The sequence below is a fragment of the Aquarana catesbeiana genome, linkage group LG03 (assembly GCF_042186555.1).
Source record: "Aquarana catesbeiana isolate 2022-GZ linkage group LG03, ASM4218655v1, whole genome shotgun sequence".
In the NCBI taxonomy this organism is placed as follows: domain Eukaryota; kingdom Metazoa; phylum Chordata; class Amphibia; order Anura; family Ranidae; genus Aquarana; species Aquarana catesbeiana.
In genome coordinates, this window is record NC_133326.1 from 68,164,324 (window position 1) to 68,183,959 (window position 19,636).

At 39.1% G+C, this 19,636-nt stretch overlaps 1 protein-coding gene across 1 annotated transcript in view; it reads left to right on the forward strand.

The window, feature by feature from the left end:
* The window catches only part of FBN1 (fibrillin 1), a 408,253-nt gene extending 389,233 nt beyond the window's left edge, over nucleotides 1–19,020 (forward strand). The window contains exons 59-64 of the mRNA XM_073623525.1: nucleotides 1,790–1,906; nucleotides 6,051–6,179; nucleotides 9,730–9,849; nucleotides 10,868–11,099; nucleotides 12,417–12,591; nucleotides 17,473–19,020. Of these exons, the coding sequence (XP_073479626.1) occupies nucleotides 1,790–1,906; nucleotides 6,051–6,179; nucleotides 9,730–9,849; nucleotides 10,868–11,099; nucleotides 12,417–12,591; nucleotides 17,473–17,862 (1,163 nt within the window). The 3' untranslated portion in view covers nucleotides 17,863–19,020. The remainder of the gene's footprint in view (nucleotides 1–1,789; nucleotides 1,907–6,050; nucleotides 6,180–9,729; nucleotides 9,850–10,867; nucleotides 11,100–12,416; nucleotides 12,592–17,472) is intronic.
* Nucleotides 19,021–19,636: the final 616 nt, after the last annotated feature.

The window sequence follows — 19,636 nt, forward strand, 5'->3', positions numbered from 1 at the left end:
GTATTGTTATAGTTTGTTACTCCACACTGTACCCCCAAAAAATTTAGATTTTTTGAGACAGGGCCTTTTATAATGGTATTTAACCCCCTTCGTGCTTAAGCCTTTTTCTGACATTTGTTGCTTAAAATTTAAAATCTGTATTGTTTGCCAGAAAATTACTTAGAACCCCCAAACATAATATATATATTTTTTAGCAGAGGCCCTAGAGAATAAAATGGCGGTCGTTGCAATATTTTATGCCACATGGTATTTGCACAGCAGCCTGTCAAACTCAATTTTTTGGGAAAAAAGACACTTTCATGAATTTAAAAAAAAACAAAACAGTAAAGTTAGCCCAATTTTTTTGTATAATGTGAAAGATGATGTTACGCCGAGTAAATAGATACCTAACATGTCATGCTTTGAAATTGTGCACACTCGTGGAATGGCGACCAACTACGGTACTTAAAAATCTCCATAGGCGACATTTGAAAAATTTCTACAGGTTGCCTGTTTAGAGTTACAGAGGAGGTCTAGTGCTAGAATTATTGCTCTCGCTCTAACGAGAGGCGATACCTCAAATGTGTGGTTTGAACACTGTCTACATTTGTGGGCGTGACTTACGTATGCGTTTGCTTCTAGGTGCGAGCACGGAGGGACAGGCCGCTTTAAAAAAAAAATTTACACTGTCTCCTTAAAAAAATTAATTCTGATCATTTTATTGCTGTCACAGGGAATGTAAACATCCCTTGTGACAGTAATAGTCAGTGACCAAGAAAGCTGACCGTTTGCTCTAACAAATGGTACCGGGTAATGTGTACAGCTACATACATCACCCCGGTACTAACCCTTCAAGCTGAGGCCGCATATTTGCGTACGGTCGGCATGTAACGGGTTTATCACCACTGGATTTTTTATTTTTAACTATAAAAAGAAAAAAAAAATCCAAACATTTTGGAAAAAAAACTTTCCCTTACATTTTATTAAAAATATCTTTAAAATAAAAATCACAAAACAGTAAAAAAAAAAACAAACAAACCCAAATTACCCCTTTTGGAAAGTAGACACCCCATGGTGATCTAATTTTTTGCCACTTTTTTTGCAAATAGACATGCTGGTATTGAGGAGCTTAAAACATGGAGATTGGTAATGGTGCACAAGATACATTAATGCACATATCATATGCAGGGGAGGAGGAGGTGAAGGGGTTAATGTGTACGTCACATACAGAGAGAGCCTGTAGGTCAGGAGAGGAGTTGGGGTGGTTTGGGGTGAAAGGGGGTTGATATACTAAAGCCAAAAAGGCTGTTCAATTGCAAATGAAGTTGCTCTTTGCAAGGGAATGTTCCCTTAGTTCAGAAAATGTGGTGAAATTTCACTTTGTAAAGAATAACCAATCACAAACAAGCACTTTGGATTTATTATTTATCTGGATGCTATAATTTTGGAATCATGTGTACACTGTGAAGTATATTTGAGATTATTCGTTCTTGAGCACTTAGCACTTTATTCTGTGTACTATGATCATTTGCACATTTGATGTTTATCGTGAATATATAGCACTTTATATTTTTTAGTGTTTTGATATTCACTAGAGCGCAACCCCACTTATTGATTTTTTTTATATATATTTTATTTTTGGTACGGATTGACCAATTGGTGTTTGCTGCAACTAGTGTTTCGCTGTTTTTAGATTAAGGTAGCGCGGGAATATTCATTTTATCTGTACTAGAGAATACCACAATGAGACTGCATTCAGGTTTTATTTCTGATCACAGTGCAAATTCCATGTATGTGCTTATCTTTATAGATCTTGATGAATGTGCAACCAAGCAACATAATTGTCAGTTTATTTGTGTGAACACAATGGGAGGATTTACATGTAAATGTCCTCCTGGATTTACACAGCATCATACTGCCTGCATTGGTAAGTACAACAATATCATTTATCACTGTGGTTTTGATTGTAGAGAAGTATAGATGGTACCCTTGTAGTTAGTACTTGCTAGTACATAACAGGGAGCTCTTTAAAATACCCTCTCATCTTTCACTTTTAATGCCTACCACTGTTTAAAGCTTGTGAATAATGGAATAGGTTCCTTAAAGCAGAATATACTGTACCCTAATGAAGCTTTATGTACACCTCGCCCCACAACATAAGTAATTATAAGGTAAAGAGGATCAAAATTGGAAAAAAGTCTTGCGAACTACCAGAAATAATCACTTTGAATGTCTTTTATATATATAAGTGCAGTCATTTTCCAGCTGCTGGCACTGATCACATTCCCATATAGCTGTGCTAAATATTTAATTAAACGTTTGTGCCACGCTGTGCTCTGCAAACAAAATTCCTTCCTTTGAACCTGCGCAATATATTTTATCCAGTGCTTGATATTAATCAAAAAAGTGAATAATACATTATAATAAAATACACACTTAAAGTGCTAACGTGTAAACAATGTATACAATACATAAATAAATACACTTATATATAGTGTTTGATCCCTTATGTGTACTATGGTGCTCAATAATATAAGTCCAGCAATTAATATCCTTAAAGAATTTTCAGTTGAGTTGGATCCTTGTGATGGTGCTCCAAACTTATCAAAAGTGCCAACAAACTTGTGCTCCCCCTATGTGATTATCCTCACCTCAGGGCGTGTGACCGCACAACAGTTGAACCACCCCCGGGCTCTGTGATGTATGGACTCTGCAGGATCCTGAGCTGTTCAATGGTATAATCCTCGATACATACTGTATATGAAAGATAAGCTACATAGTGCTTTATCGTTTTAAACCCAAATTTATTAAAAGTATATTATCCAAGGTACTCACACAATAAAGGTGCTTCTAGCGCTCCACTCTGCATCAAACAGAACTATATAAAATCCATATGAGGCTGTCTGTCCGTATGCTCGTCCACAGCTACTCGTCCTAGCAATGCAGCTGCTTCCTACACCGTCCTGTCCCCCTCCCCAACGCGTGTCGACACAGGGATGATGTGTCTTCCTCAGGGGGAAGTTATATAGTTCTGTTTGATACAAAGTGGTGCACTACAAGCACCTTTATTGTGTGAGTACCCTGGATAATATACTTTTCATAAATTAGGTTTTAAAATGATAATGCTCTATGTAACTTCTCTTTCATATATGTATCGAGGATAATATCATTGAACAGCTCAGGATCCTGCAGAGTCCATACATCACAGAGCCCAGGGATGGTTCAACTGCGTTATCAGACCAAACTTAATTGTGCAGTCACACGCTCTGAGGTGAGGATAATCACATAGGGGGAGCACAAGTTTGTTGGCACTTTGGATAAGTTTGGAGGACCATCACAAGGATCCAACTCAACAGAAAATTCTTTAAGGATATTGATTGATGACTATATATAAGTGTATATATATATATATATATATATATATATATATATATATATATATATATATATATATGTATTGTATACATTGCACGTTTGCACATTAGCACTTTCAGCGTGTATATTATTATAATGTATTTTTCACTTTTTTGATTAATATCAAGCACTGGATAAGATATATTGCACAGGTTCACAGAAAGGAATTTTGTGTGCAGAGCATAGCGCAGCACATAGGTTTAATTATATAAGGTAAAGAGGATTTAGAAATAGGGTTCCTAATGGGATCCCTGCTACTTATTCCTTTGGTGGCAGTCACATGACCATGCTCAGGCATTTCTCATGTTGTACCTGCTGAAAGGGAGGATTGCCAACATCACATGACCAACATGGGGAATGTGAAGCAACATGATTTGATGCAGAACTGCTAATACTGGGCGCAGAGACTTTTGGTGCAGGATCTGGTGGAGTATGCAGCCAACAGAAGCAGCAGTTTCGTTTATGGGTTTGGTTAATATTGAAATAGCTTTACCGGTTAGGTCAAGTGTTAGGGTTGTGTGTGTGTGTGTGTGTGTGGTGTGGGGTGGGGCTTAACTCCAGTTATGATCTTTATTGCATACATACATAGGTCTTAAATAAGTATACATCATCTTATGCCTAAAGGGACGCTGTAGATGCTGACAATCATTGTAGCAGTTGGCGCTACAAAAGTGACATCTGTATTTTTAAGGTCCTGTGCCAAGCGACTTCTCCTCTATATATTGACCACAGGAGGTCGCTCTCAAGGCACTGCCATCATTCACAGAACGTCCTAAATTTTTAAAAAGGAATACAAAGCTATCTCTGATAGGTGGAGAAGAGGGGCGGTGATGTCACATTTTCCACCTTGTCCAATCAGAGAATGCTTTATATTTATTGAAAAAAAAAATACAAGGCATTCTATGAGGTTTTTTTTCGTTCAGCCTGCGGGGTTAAACAAAAAGAAAACTAATAGTGTGTACCCGGCTTAAGGACTAGTGATGAGTTTAAGTTTGGTCGAAACCTACAGAGCAGATGTTAGTGTTGGAACAATAAGCAGGGGGGACTCCCAGCCACGTGGCTGCACATATACAAATGGGTGGAATGCTCATGACAATGACCATATTAAGCCATGTGGCCATTATAGATCAATGATTTTACAACCATTGTTGCACCCCTTTGTGTACATGCAGCTGCAAGATGGGGAATAGGCTGAACTTAGCGGTGGATTCACTCTGGAGTCAAACCCAAACTCATCCCTATAAGGACACATACAGAAAATGATATGCAGCTTTCAGAACAAAAGAAGTGGGACTGTGTATCTGTCTGTCTGTCTGTGTCTTTAGCTATGCATGAAAGCCACATGAATGTACATTCCAGGATGTGCTTGGAGGTCCATGCAGCCAGCTGCCTGTCAACAAGCTGCTCTGCATGCCTCTGCATAGAACACTTGTGCATCTCGGGCGGCTGAAGATAGCCCTTCACATGGATGTATGGATCAGTACACTTGTGTGAATAAGGCCTAAAGACAGAGAATGATACCTACCCAGCTTTCAGAACAAGAGAAGTGGGACCATGCTACATCCCTTCATACAGAATAAGGACACACATAGAAATTTACACACAGCTTGCAGAACAAACTAAGTGGGACAGTACATTATCCATACATACAGAATAAAGACACATTCAGAGAATTACACCCAACTTTCAGACCAAGAGATGTAGTACTTTGCATCACCTGTACATACTAAATAAGGAAACATGCAGAGACTTGCACCCAGTTTCAGAACAAGTGAAGTGGGACTGTGCACCATCCCTTCCTACAGAATAAGGACACATCCAAAAATGACACCCAGTTTACAGAACAAGAGAAGTTCTACTGTTCTTCATCTGTACTTACTGAATAAGGATACATGCAGAAAATTACACCCAGTTTCAGAACAAGAGAAGTGGTGCTGTGTATCATCCATACCTACAGAATAAGGACACATACAGAAAACTATACCCAGTTTTCTGAAAATGCAGTGTTTACTTTTCATCACCAGTACATAATTACAACACTTACAGGGAATCACAACCAGGTTCGAAACAAGTAAAGTGATACAGTCCAGTGTGAACAATGGTCCTTTAGCACTTTTTTTCAGATCATGTTGTATATTACGTTTATGTTAGGTAATAGATACAAATGTCCCTGAGAGATTCCAAGTCATTCTTAAGGCTGAGCGCACACGGTGCGTCTCCATTCACTGGTTTAGATCCGATTTCAGCTCGAATTTTGGGCTGAATTCAGACCTGAAACACACCAAAAGATGTACAGGACTCCTGTGCAATTCGCATCGGAGCTGCTCCAGAGATGTGTGAACCTTCTCCATAGGGAGCCAGTCACAATCTCCTGACATGCAAATTGGATGCGGGGAAACCCGCATCCGATTCACAACAGTGTGAACCCAGCCTAAAGCCACCTGCATGTCCTGAACTACCCAACAGCCTCATTTTAGCTCAGATCATCAGATAGCGCACCATGGACAGGCTCCCCTGGGATTTATTTATAGACTAGCATTATGGTATCATTTTGTATGTAAAATAGGAAAAATAAAGTTGATTCTACTTTAAATAAACCAACATGGTTGCCAACATTCTCAGTCATGTGTTATATTCTCCCATCTGATACCATCTAGATAACAACGAATGCTCTCAGGAAGTGAACCTGTGTGGTGCTAAAGGCGTTTGCCAGAATACTCCAGGCAGCTATGTGTGTGATTGCCAGCGTGGCTTTTCCCTTGATCAGAGTGGAGCAGCATGTGAAGGTATTACATTTATTATGGAACAGAAATGGCATTTTATGAGTTTTACATTCTACTTTCTGGCATAGCTTTGTATTATTATACATATTATATGCATGTGACACTTCATATTATTATATTTTTTCTTACCATGTTGTTGATAACCTAACACAGCCTAAGAAAACACAAATACGTTTTTGTCTTTTGCATTTTTCTGTTATTTCTTTAATCCCAGTTCTTTCCTGGCTCCAAAGTGTCTTGTAGTTGAGCTAGAAAAACATTGCCGTGTCGGTATAATCTTGCCGATGCTGTGCCCGGGGGGGCTGCCTTTTTCTGAGGTCTTGCACAGGGCATCCCAGCAACATTTGTAACTTGCTAACTGGAACAGGAGCTTGTTCATATTACAAGCTTAGCCAACGGAAACATCTATGCAGGAAGTCTTTTCTTGGTTATAACGTAGTGGCTGGTAAATAATGGAGTATCTTCAACTGAAACTACCTGTGAAGGAATATTGTCTAAAGCACTGAGACCTTTAAAGTATAATCGATAAAAGATAAGCAATTTGAAAGGCAAATTTATATTCTAATTTCAAACCAGAAAACATAAGGTTCGAAATGTAATCTAATTAAAGTAGAAGTCTAGTCATCAGACAAGGAAAGGAAAAGCCCAGTACATGTATTGAAGCCCTGCCCTTCATAATTGTGAAAGCACCATGAAATATCCTGCTTCCTATATTTAAAAGATGAAGCCTTGGTGCAGGGATTTTTGAACAAACTCAATCTGGTAATATGATGATAGGTGGAAGAGGTTAGCAGGACATGATGCAGGGGGGGGGGGGGTACTAGGTTGTCAGTCAGCCTCCAAAAGCAAAAAGAGAATGTCATTAGACTCTGAGATGTAGTAGCATTGAAAGTGGCAAAATCGTTGCAAGTTTATTGAAGTGTCTCAAATACAACCATAGCAATGTCTCAGGACTGAGATTTAGTGCCTAATATATCAAGAATGATGGCTGCAGAGGGTAAGGCATGATGATTAGCCATAAGAATCGCCACAGATGAAATAAAATTTGCCTTTCCTTCTACTTAAAATGATTTCTTTAACCACTTCAGCCCCGGAAGAATTGGTTGCTCAATGACCAGGCCCTTTTTTTTGCGATATGGCACTGCATCACTTTAACTGACAATTGCGTGGTCGTGCGACGCTGTACCCAAACAAAATTGACGTTCTTCGTTCCCCACAAATAGAGGTCTCTTTTGGTGGTATTTGATCACCTCTGCGGTTTTTATTCTTTGCGCTATAAACAAAAAAATGACAATTTTGAAAAAAACACAATATTTTGTACTTTTTGCTGTAATAAATAGCCCCTATTTTTTTTAAAAAAGCTAATTTTTTTCCTCAGTTTAGGCCGATATGTATTCTCCTACATATTTTTGGTAATAGAAATTGCAAAAAGCGTATATTGATTCGTTTGCGCAAAAGTTATAGCGTCTACAAAATAGGGGATAGATAGATTTATGCCATTTTTGTTATTATTTTTTTTTTTACTAGTAATGGCGGAGATCTGCGATTTTTATCGAGACTGTGACATTATGGCGGACACATTGGACACTTTTGACATATTTTTGGGTCTATTGACAATTATACAGCTATCAGTGCTATAAAAATGCACTGATTACTGTATAAATGTCACTGCAGGGAAGGGGTTAACACTAGGGGGCGATCAAGGGGTTAACTGTGTTCCCTATGTGTGTGTTATGACTGTGGGGGATGGGACTGACTATAGGAGATGAGAGATCATGGTTCCCAGCTAGTAGGAACTCACGATCTCTCTCTCCTCTCCTCACAGAACTGGGATGTGTGTGTTTACACACACACACGTCCCTGTTCTGCCTCTCGTGCCTGCAATCGCTCGTGGCCGGCGGTCATCGCGACCGCTGGTCACGAGCATCGGCACCTCATTGTGGCCAGTGTAGAAACTTCAATTTATATTGGTAATCGGTAAAAAATCCAAACTTGCATTTGTGATCAGTTTCGAATCCTTACTTACATTGGTAGTCCATGTTGAAGCCCCCTTTAAATTAGCGGTGAGTGTAAATCCCCCCTACATTGGTGGCCAGTGTAGAAATCCTCCATTTTTGGCTGTTGATGTAAAATCTCCATTACATTGGTTGTCAGTGTAAATTCTTCATTACATTGGTAATTAGTGTACATTTTCCTTTACATTGGTGGTAAGTGCAAAATTGCCCTTACACTGGTGGTCAGTGTAAATCCCCCTTTACATTGGTGGTCATTGTAAATCCCCACTAACATTGGTGGTCGGTGTAGAATTGTCACCTTACATTGGTGGTCAGTACAAATCTCCTCGACAATGGTATAAATTCCCCCTTACAGGGAGGTCAGTGTATATCGGTGTAAATGCTCCTATTACATTGGTGTCAGTATAGAAATCCCTCTTTATATTGATGAGTGGCGTAAAATCCCCCGTTACATGGTGGTCAGTGCAAATTCCCTCTCACATTGGTGGTCAGTGAAAATCCCCCCTCACATTGGTGGTTATCGCAAATTCCCCATTACATTGGTGGTCAGTGTAGAATCCTCTACATGATTCAGAATTTGCCACAGTGTAGCGCCGCCTAACTAATCCCACTCCCCTTCCCCACCACTGCCACTGATTCCATCAACCCCCAGCATTGCCACTGATCACACCCCCACCCCCAGCATTGCCACTGATTCCAGTAGTCCTAGGATCCCTAGGAGTTTTCTGTCTATTGATGGGTCCCCTCACCTCCCCAGTCCATGGTGTGCAGGCAGTAAGGAGATGATGTGCTGTAACCTTTAGCAACCAATCAGTGAGCAGTAAAGATGTGCACTAACCTCTTGCAGTCAATCGTTGAGCAGTAAGGATATGCAGTAACCTCTAGCAACCAATTAGTGAGTGGTAAGGATGTCCAGTAAGCTCTAGCAACCCATCAGTGAGCAGTATTGATGTACAGTAACCTCTAGCAACCAATAAACAATAGAAGTCATGTGTTGTAAACTCTAGCAAATAATCAATGAGCCATAATGTGCTCTGTAACCTCTAGCAGCCAGTCAGTGAGCCATAATGATACACTAACCTCCGGCAACCAATCGCAAGTGCTGCCTGATTTGATTCAGTAAACTGCTATTTTTTTGTATGTCTTAGAGCAGGTGGAGAACGAAATTGCAAGGGGGGGTGGCAAGAAAATGTTTGCACAGGGTCCAATCAATAATAAAGATAGCCCTGGATCGGGTAGGTAAAATTGCTTTTGTCTGTCCCCCAGACCCTTGCAGGGCAGGGGCAGCCCCACTGCAAGGGAGGATTTTCACTTTCCCTAGACACGGGCTTTAAAGGCAGTTGTGAGGATTAAGTCTTTTAAAGGAGAGCTCCAACATTCCATACAGGCAGAGTAGAATAGTGCTTGATGTGCATACCATGTAATATTATTCAGAGTGTAATATGTATCTACCCTTTCTATAAATGTGGATGGGATTGCCCTGTCTCTAAGTACAAACATATTAAAATCTGATATCATTATTTTTTTTTGTTTGCTAGATGTGGATGAGTGTGAAGGAAGCCATCGCTGTCAGCATGGATGCCAGAACATTATTGGCGGGTATAGATGTAGTTGCCCACAAGGTTATCTCCAACATTATCAGTGGAACCAATGTGTGGGTGAGTAATCTTCCATGTAGTATTGGTGGCCTCACTATTCCATTTCTTTGTTTCTAATTGCTTTTGACATCCAAAAGAAAATAGTTGTAAAACATTCAGTATAAATCCAATGAAATAAACTACTGTATAAAAACCCTACAGGAAAAAATACTAGGACTGTGGGAATGATGTGCTAAAGAGCCTTACAGGTAGTTAAGTGATTTCTGAATTACTACACCATACCTACAACATGGAAATGTCTTCATATGTAAAAAAGTATTTGTCTAAACAGCCTTAATTATTATATTTTGTATTATCCCCACATGTGAAAATGTCATAAATAAAAACCATAAACATGTGGGAGTCGTTATATTCTGTTAGTAAAAGTTTAAGATGAATAAACCAGACCATCAAATATACTATTAATTATCACCCCCTTGATCTTTCAAATTCAGCGCGGCCAGATTTGTTTGCCATGGGATCTTTTAGTAAAGACGAATGATAACATTAGTACATCTTTTTTGTGTTTTTGTTTTATGAGCACACAAAAGTGTTTTAATATGTGTGGTGATTTCAATTATTGCACTTGACTGCCTGGGATATTTGGAAACCCATCACAAAGAATCTAGACACACTTGGGCCCATCGTTTTATGTTTTACGTAAACTTATAATAAGTAACAGAGCCAGTTATTATCCAAAGTTTACTTTCGTCTTCCATCATGTTCAAGGAAAATAAAAAAAATGCATTTTTTTTTAACATGATTGGATGATTGAAGTCAGAAGAGCTTTACTTTATTCACTAAGCTATAAGGAAAATTCCAATGCAAAGTGCAAGTTTCCTTGCAAAGTGAGCAGTTTGACTTTATTAAATCAGCCCCTAAATGAATTATGAGTAATTCAAATAATGACACCATTACAGAATGTCAGTAAGTAGACTTTACTAGTAGCATTATAAGGTTCTTGCAAACAATAGTCATAGAAACTGTTTAGCTACGGTACAAAATAAATGCATTTCCATGCAATCTTGTGTTCCTTTAGATGAGAACGAATGCATGAACACCCATGCATGTGGGGGAGCTGCGTGCCACAACACATTGGGAAGCTTCAAGTGTATATGTCCAACAGGATTTCAGTTTGAACAGTATGGTGGTTCATGTCAAGACATCAATGAGTGCGGCTCTTCTCAAGCACCATGTAGCTACGGTTGTTCAAATACTGAAGGAGGATATGTCTGTGGATGTCCACCTGGATACTTCAGAATAGGACAAGGGTAATCAGCACCAGCATTCCACAAATACTCTATTACTGTACACATCTATCCATATTCTTAAAGGAGTGGGAAAACACATTGGACATACTTTTTTAAATGTCAATGACAATATGAAGCTAAGGTCAAGAACACGGAGACACAACCTCAAACTAACAGGAGGAAAGTTCTAAACTAAACTTAGAAAGTATTATTTTACGAAAAGAGTATTTGACCCTTGGAGTAGACTTCCTGCAGAGGTGGCGAATCAGTCAACAGTAAATAGGTTTAAACATGCTTGGGACAAAAAACATAGCTCTACACTCAAAAACGTTAAAAAAAGATCACTTGCTAAAAAAATTGAGTAGACTCGATGGAACCACTTGTTTTTTTCTCTTCCATCACTCCTCTTTCTATTTCACTGGTTATTAGAGGAAACTGAACCCTCATCCCAATGCATGTTACATTCAGATTACTTAGTACACACTAATTTGCAAACATTAAATAGATACTCGCTATACCCATTACCACTTATAGCGCCGCTCAAGATGCTCTGGTAGATCCGGTGTCTCACAGAAATATAAGAGTGCAGGCTGTCTTATGCTTAATCCAGAAATCAGGGAAGTCTGAGGGAATGAGAGACACCGCACACCACGCCACCACAGGTGAAAAGAGATGTGAACGGCCTCAGGCTTGAGCTCCTCCTGAGCCCCGTCTCTGATGCATTTTATGCCTCCAATGGGCAGGGTGAAATGTATACTGATGCTAAGAATATTTCCTATTTAGTAGAGGTGAAAAAATGAATTAATCAGTCTAGGACAATGTAGCCCAATGATTGAACATAAAGAGCTTATCATATCTTAAATGACCACTGTTGTCTAAAATATTGAATGTTTATACATCGTATAGCCATATGCGGTCAATACATATAATGATAGAATATGACAGGCCTGAAGTTTATGTATGCATTTTAGATGGTGGTTTGCATTATTTACGAATGCCTGATGGGTATTTTAGGCTAATAAATTTATTTTACCGCACCTATTGCAAACATCTGAACAGTGGACAGTTATAAATGATGACAGTACACTAGTTGTAAGATGTTTATACATTATCAGTCTGGTCTCATTCCAATCATACTTGGCAATATTCAGTTATTTCCATAACCAATATTGATAAGGGCTGAGATTTTTTACACAACTTGTTTTTCATAAAAAAATAGACATCCTGGAGATAAAAAAAAATTCTGTTTAAACTTGTTTGGTTTCATTACTGGATTATAGTCATACTTGCCAGAAGAATATTTATGAAATCTAATAGAAGTTTGTATTATACTTTCAGACACTGTGTAACAGGAGCCGGTCTAAGCAGAGCTGCCCAGGATATGGCAGCGAGCGGAGAAATAGATGATAACTCTCTGTCCCCCGAAGCATGCTATGACTGTAAGATCAATGGCTATCCCAAGAGAGGAAGGAAACGGAGAAGTGCCAATGATACTGCGTCCAGTGATAATGAGGTAATATTGCTTATTTCCTGTCTGCTATGCAGTTACATGAACATGAAGAACATGTAATGCATTTGAATATATGGGCTTCAATAACCATTACCATAATGGTTTACCTTAATAGAAAATGATCTTAAAAAAATGCTGTTTTTGTAGTTGTGTTTCTTTTAACCACTTCAGCCCCAAAAGGTTTTACCCCCTTAATGACCAGACTATTTTTTGCGTTTCGGCACTGCGTCACTTTGACTAAAAAATTGCGCGGTCAAGCGACGCTGTACCCAAAAAAAATTGACGTCCCTTTTTTCCCACAAATAGAGCTTTCTTTTGGTGGTATTTGATCACCTCTGCGTTTTCTACTTTTTCCGATATAAACAAAAGAAGAGCGACAATTTTGAAAAAACACAATATTTTACTTTTTGCTATAATAAATATCCCCAATTTAAAAAAAAAACAAACAAATTTTTTCCTCAGTTTAGGCCGATATGTGTTCTTCTACATATTTTTAGTAAAAAATCGCAATAAGCATATATTGATTGGTTTGCGCAAAAGTTATAGCATCTACAAAATAGGGGATAGATTTATGGCATTTCTATTATTTTACTTTTTTTTTTTACTAGTATTGGTGGTGATCAGTGATTTTTATCAGGACTGCGATATTGCGGCGGACAGATCGGACACTTTTGACACATTTTTGGGACCAGTGACAATTATACAACGATCAGTGCTATAAAAATGCACTGATTACTGTATAAATGTCACTGGCAGGGAAGGGGTTAACACCAGGGGGCGATCAAGGGGTTAACTGTGTTCCCTAGGTGTGTTCTAACAGCGGGGGGGATGGGACTGACTAGGAGGAGAGAGTGATTGGTGTTCATACTTAGTATGAACACACGATCTGTCTCCTTTACCCTGAAAGAACTGGGATCTGCCAGCGGGCACTCGTATCGGCTCAGCGTGCGCCCCCTAGATATATTGCCTCTCCTTAGCTTGTGGTCTGTCCCCTCCCGCATAACCAAGGTGTTCAGTTTGCCAACAAGCACACAAATCTAAATAAATATATAAATAAATGTATATGAATATATAAATGTATATGCTAAAGAAGTTGAGAATGTTGACACAAAAAGTGTGTTGATTCACTTCAATTCTCCAATCGTGTTAAAAGCGAATTCTGCAATCTACCTCCCACTCCCCCCCTTCCCATGTGGAGGGCATGTGCCTGCTATGATTCAGGAGGGAGGAAGCTAAATGTCAACCCCCCCCTGCTTTCTTTGTCAGCCAGACTCCATGCATGGATTAAGGCTGGCCATAGACTAATCAAAATTCAGCCAGTTCAGCAGGAACCGTCCGAGTTGCGATCCATCTATGGGCCGGCGGGTTGTACTGATGTCAGTCTATCTACTCAACTTCAGTAGAACCAGCCTGTTCGTTTTTTTTTGTTGTCATGCGATCACTTTTGGCAGCGATAGCCGCCAGCAGTGATCATTGTATTCTGACAGCGGATAAATCTCCTGCTGTCAGAATACAATAGCGCAGCGGGAGGGATTCCCCCATCAACACTGGCTATATTGATGGTATTGAGTGGTGAAATTTAGTGATTTTCTTTCCTTTAACCTGCGGATGAAGAAAAGAAAATTGCATAATATATGGCTCGCTTAAGGGTCTGGTTTGAATCTTTAAGGGGACCCCCACACATTTTGTTTTTTGTTTATTTGCGTTGGGATCCCCCTTAAAATCCACACCAAAATCAAAGGGTCTGGTATGCATTGGGGGGAGGGGGGCTCTACATCATTTTTGTCATTGTAGGATATGCTACAGCAAAAGTGACATTAGCAAAGAAAAAAAAGATACTGTTTAAATTCCAGCAAATCAAATTTCATTGCCAGCTTCTTTCTTTCTGCTTTTCTTTTAAGCAGCACACAGACTCCTCCAAAGATCTCCCAAAATACATAGCAGACCCTATGCCTGCCTTGTATTTTGGGGGTCCTTTGGAGGGATCTGTGTGCCATTAAAAGAAAAGAAGTTAGCAAGTAAATGTAATTTGCCAGCAATCTAAAACACTTCTTTCTTTTGTTTATGTTAATGGTGCTGCAGCACTTTTAATCCCTTGCCTATTGATCCAGAAAAGGGACATTTTTGATTTAACAGATTCAGCTCCCATTGATTTCATTGGGGTTCGGGTTTGACATCCCAATTTCTTTGAAGTTTTGCTGAATCCTGCTTGAGCCAAATGCAGGGCAGTTCCACTCATCCCTACTGCACACAGTGGTTTATCCTGCAGGCTTGTACACCCCATATTAACAGAGAATCCGGCAAGAGAAACCACATGGTGCATTGGGACAGCAGGTATTTCACACACCCACATTTATTTTATACACATGTGAAATGTATGCAGGGGCTGTATAGTTAAGGAGAGGGACTTTGGACTTTAGGCACAGTAACACAAAATTAATACAAAAATATTTATTGAAGAACCATATAAAACTAGAAAATTTCATAAAAAACCACAATCTATATACACATATACTCAGTACGACCGCTACTGTATGGGACATAGAACTACAGGAAGACTTGGAAGATGTAAGCGTCATTACATAATAACATGTGTCCGAGAGTATGGCTGAAGGACAGACAGACGGTAAACTATTGTTGACGACACCACAGACGCTTGCTGGACTATCTGAGGCTGCTGTCTCCAGGGGTTCACTACATCTTGGTTATCCGTCTGATATCACTTTCCTCCAACATGACTATATATAAGCCCCCTGATGCTCTCCTTTTTCCCCTCCCTTGCTTTTACAGCATTTTTTGAGGCTACTTCTAAATTGGCAGTCTCTAAATTAGTGCTGATACCGGACCATGTTACATACTTTTTACCCTAATACTCAGCGTCTCATATACCGCTCCTGTAGCTGTTCTTGCTCTTATTTCTGGTTTTAAAAATTCTCCATCTTAATACACAATATATACCACAATACTCTATGCTCCTGAAGAAGTGTGAATGCACGCGCAACATGTTGAGCCTACATGAATTTTGAACAAAAATACTTTACCGTCTGCCTGTCCTTCAGCCATACTCTCGGACACATGTTATTATGGAATGACGCTTACATCTTCCAAGTCTTCCTGTAGTTGTATGGTCCCATACAGCAGCGGTCGTACTGATTATATGTGTATACAGATCTATTGTGTTTTTTTAATGAAGTTGTATATTTTTATATGGTTCTTCAATAAATATTTTTGTATTAATTTTGTGTTACTGTGCCTAAAAAGTCCAAAGTCCCTCCCCTTAACTATACAATAATCTATAGGACGTGGCACCCTTATACCCTATTTGTATCCACAGTACCTATATAAAAAGGCAGTACAGCGCATAAAGTTAAATGTTAATAAACAATGCTAAAAAGTCCAACATAAAAGAGATGCAGGCAAAATCCAGTAATTCCTCCAGTGACACTAGTGACATGGAAAACTTGCAGAGTGACTGTAGTGACAAACATGGACCTCCACCTTCGGTGACACAAGCCGCTCATCTCAATAGTAGTTGATCAGTCAGGTCAAAACAGCAGTTCCCTCACAGGGATAGTAACAGGAGGAGATGTATACAGGATCAGGCATCAACAGCATCAACAGCGAACGCGCAGGCAATATTCACATGTAAAAGATATGAAAAAATCTAGTGCTCTCTGAATAATGCTAAAGCTTTATTAAAAAGTATCGGAAACACTCACAATCTGATGCACTGTGCCCCAGTGCGAAGGATACAAGAGTGGGTGAGATGGATGCCCCATACAGGATGGACGAGCGGAGCGCGGGTGACGTCACGATCAAGACACGTTCACAATGCCGTACGCGTTACATCCCTAGAAGTGGGCGGGACTTCCTTAACAGCCTTATTCTAGGGACGTAACGCGTACGGCACTGTGAACGTGTCTTGATCGTGACATCACCCGCACTCCGCTCGTCCATCCTGTATGGGACATCCATCTCACCCACGCTTGTATCCTTCGCACTGGGGCACAATGCATCAGATTGTGAGTGTTTCCGAAACTTTTTAATAAAGCTTTAGCATTATTCAGAGAGCACTAGATTTTTTTCATATCTTTTACATGTGAATATTGCCTGCGTGTTCGCTGTTGATGCTGTTGATGCTGATCCTGTATACATCTCCTCCTGTTACTATCCCTGTGAGGGAACTGCTGTTTTGACCTGACTGATTAACTCAGGGGTCCATCTATTGAGGTGAGCGGCTTATGTCACCGAAGGTGGAGGTCCATGTTTGTCACTACAGTCACTCTGCAAGTTTTCCATGTCACTAGTGTCACTGGAGGAATTACTGGATTTTGCCTGCATCTCTTTTATGTTGGACTTTTTAGCATTGTTTATTAACATTTAACTTAATGCGCTGTACTGCCTTTTTATATGCATTTTTTGGGATTTGATAAATTTACCCTCAGTATCACAGCTGCTTTTAGCTAGGGTTTGTGGTCTACACTGGTTGATTTTGTTTACATGTATCCACAGTACCACTCTGTGCTATGATACAATAAATTTGTTCATATGCAGGGGCTGGCTATCATCGAAGAAGCAGCATTTGATTAAGCCACTAGAAGGGTCACTTCAAGCATTGAAGTAGATCTACAGTATACACTAATGTTAATTTGATGGTCTTCTTGTTAGATTAAATTGATCAAGAAGTGCTGAAATACTGATTGTTTAATGTGTCACAAATGCTATTTTGAGGGTGGTGCCAAAGACAGCACTAATCCAAAACCGAGTCTGAAGGGCTGAATGGAACAGAGTATATTTGCTTATTTTAAAACCTCCTAATATGTATTATTCCCTTGTACTGTTATAAATACAAATTGTAACATTTAGTTTTGTTTTTTTTACCAGGAGCAGCTTCAATTGGAAGCCCCTGTTAGCCTCGCCAGTTGGGATTCAGAGAAAACAGCAATCCTTTCCTTTAATGTTTCCCACTTGAACAGTAGAGACCGAATTCTGGAGCTTACACCAGCTCTCACAACTCTGCAAGACCACAACCGATACCTAATAGACTCTGGGAATGAACATGGCTTATTTAGGCTCAACCAAAAGGAAGGCATCAGTTACCTGCATCTAACCAAGAAGAAGCCAGTGCCTGGTGTTTATAACATACAGATTAGCAGTTTCCCTCTTTATAAGGAGAAAGAGCTTTTCCAGCTTGAAGACAGACACGACAGAGACTACCTCACTGGTGAACTGGGTGACATTCTTAAAATGAAAATTAGAATCTTACTTCATTAATTTGCCATGCCAAAGAACAGCCAAAACAAAACCAAAGATTACTAAAGTAGTCATGAATGTTTCCTCCCACCCTCCCCAACTTCACTGAATCCTCTAGCATAGGTACAGATCCTTCATAACTATGTATCTATGACTTAAGAAAGCACTTTCTTCTTCTCATGACATATGCAAGGTACAGGATCATTATCCCAGCTAACCACAACCACTTTCTCAGGCTTCCTTTATTGTTATGGTGAATATGTCGATATTAAACTTGGAGACTTTTTCAATGGAAGTTGGCCTTTGATGCTGAAAGATTTGATCATTTCAGCAGAGGTACACGTAGGTGTTCTTTTGTTGGACTTCTCTGGTTTGTACTATAAAAGTTTTCCATGCCACCTACAACTCACTAAGCCAGACATTTATGAGACCTTTTTGGTGCTAGTAACTTTCAAAAAAGATTTTTTTATAAATGCACTGTAATATTTACACATTTTAGAAGCCAACCAATACTCTGTCTAAACTGTTTTCAACTTACAGACTCAACCAAAGTTAGCTTTAGTTTATCTCAATTATCTCTATATGTCATGTAAATGACATGTGTGTATACTGTATTCAAGCTTTTATTTATCCTTGGAGCAATTGTAAACTAGATTAAAAACCTAACATGAGGTTTTCGGGTTTTCTTTATCAATGGTGCTTACAGAGACCAACTACTTGTAAAACATATACACGGGCCTAGTGGTGCAATCATTTGTGACTAGGTCAATGCACTGAGGTCAGCTGACCACATATACTTATCAGAGGAAGTTCAGTGCCATTATACAATATATGACATATGTTGCACATCAAAAGTACCCAACAGCATTCATATGAAAGGCTCAGTTCATAATTGATACAATACAAATATTTTAGAATCTTTTTTTTTTCATTTCTCAAACCAAAACAATTCAGATTATGTTTGCTTTTTTTTTAACCATACAACAACTATTACTGTATGCGTAATTTAATACTGACGGGAAGACCAAGACAAGTATGCTTTCTTGTAATGTCCTGTGGTACTTAGTTTTGCATATTGAAAAAAACAGCTGTCTTTCATATGTGTGAAGAAGTACAAATCCGTTAATTTTACAAAATAAATCAGCAGCCAACCTACTGCTGTGAATTTTACAATGAAAATGTCTGCTGTTAATTTTTATGTTGGTGGTTTGTCGTGTACTGTGGTGTGTAATCACGTACAGTCAGTTAACAAGGCTGCATATGGCCAAAATACACAAGATGATATTTTATGGCATACTGGGGGGAAATCTACTAAAGGCAAATCCACTTTGCACTACAAGTGCACTTGGAAGTGCAGTCGCTATAGATCTGAGGGGAAGATCTGAAATGAGGGGGAAGCTCTACTGATTTTATCATCCAATCATGTGCAAGCTAAAATGCTGTTTTTTATTTATCTTGCATGTCCCCCTCAGATCTACAGCAATTGCAATTCCAAGTGCACTTGTCGTGCAAAGTGGATTTGCCTTTAGTAAATCAACGCCTATGTCTCTTCACACTAATAATTTAGGGATTGTTTGTTTATCCTGCCCAATTTCTTCCCTGCCCATATGCAGTGATGCAATCGAAGAATTTCTGAAGGTGAGGTGAACTATATGTGGCTTTCCTATACAAGAAAAATAGTTTACATTCATACTATGAGAAAAGTTATTCCCAATATTTTGGAGACAAAGCCCATTTCTTAAATGAATGTTGGTTTCATTAACTTAACCCAGAAATGATCCTGTAATTCCACTAA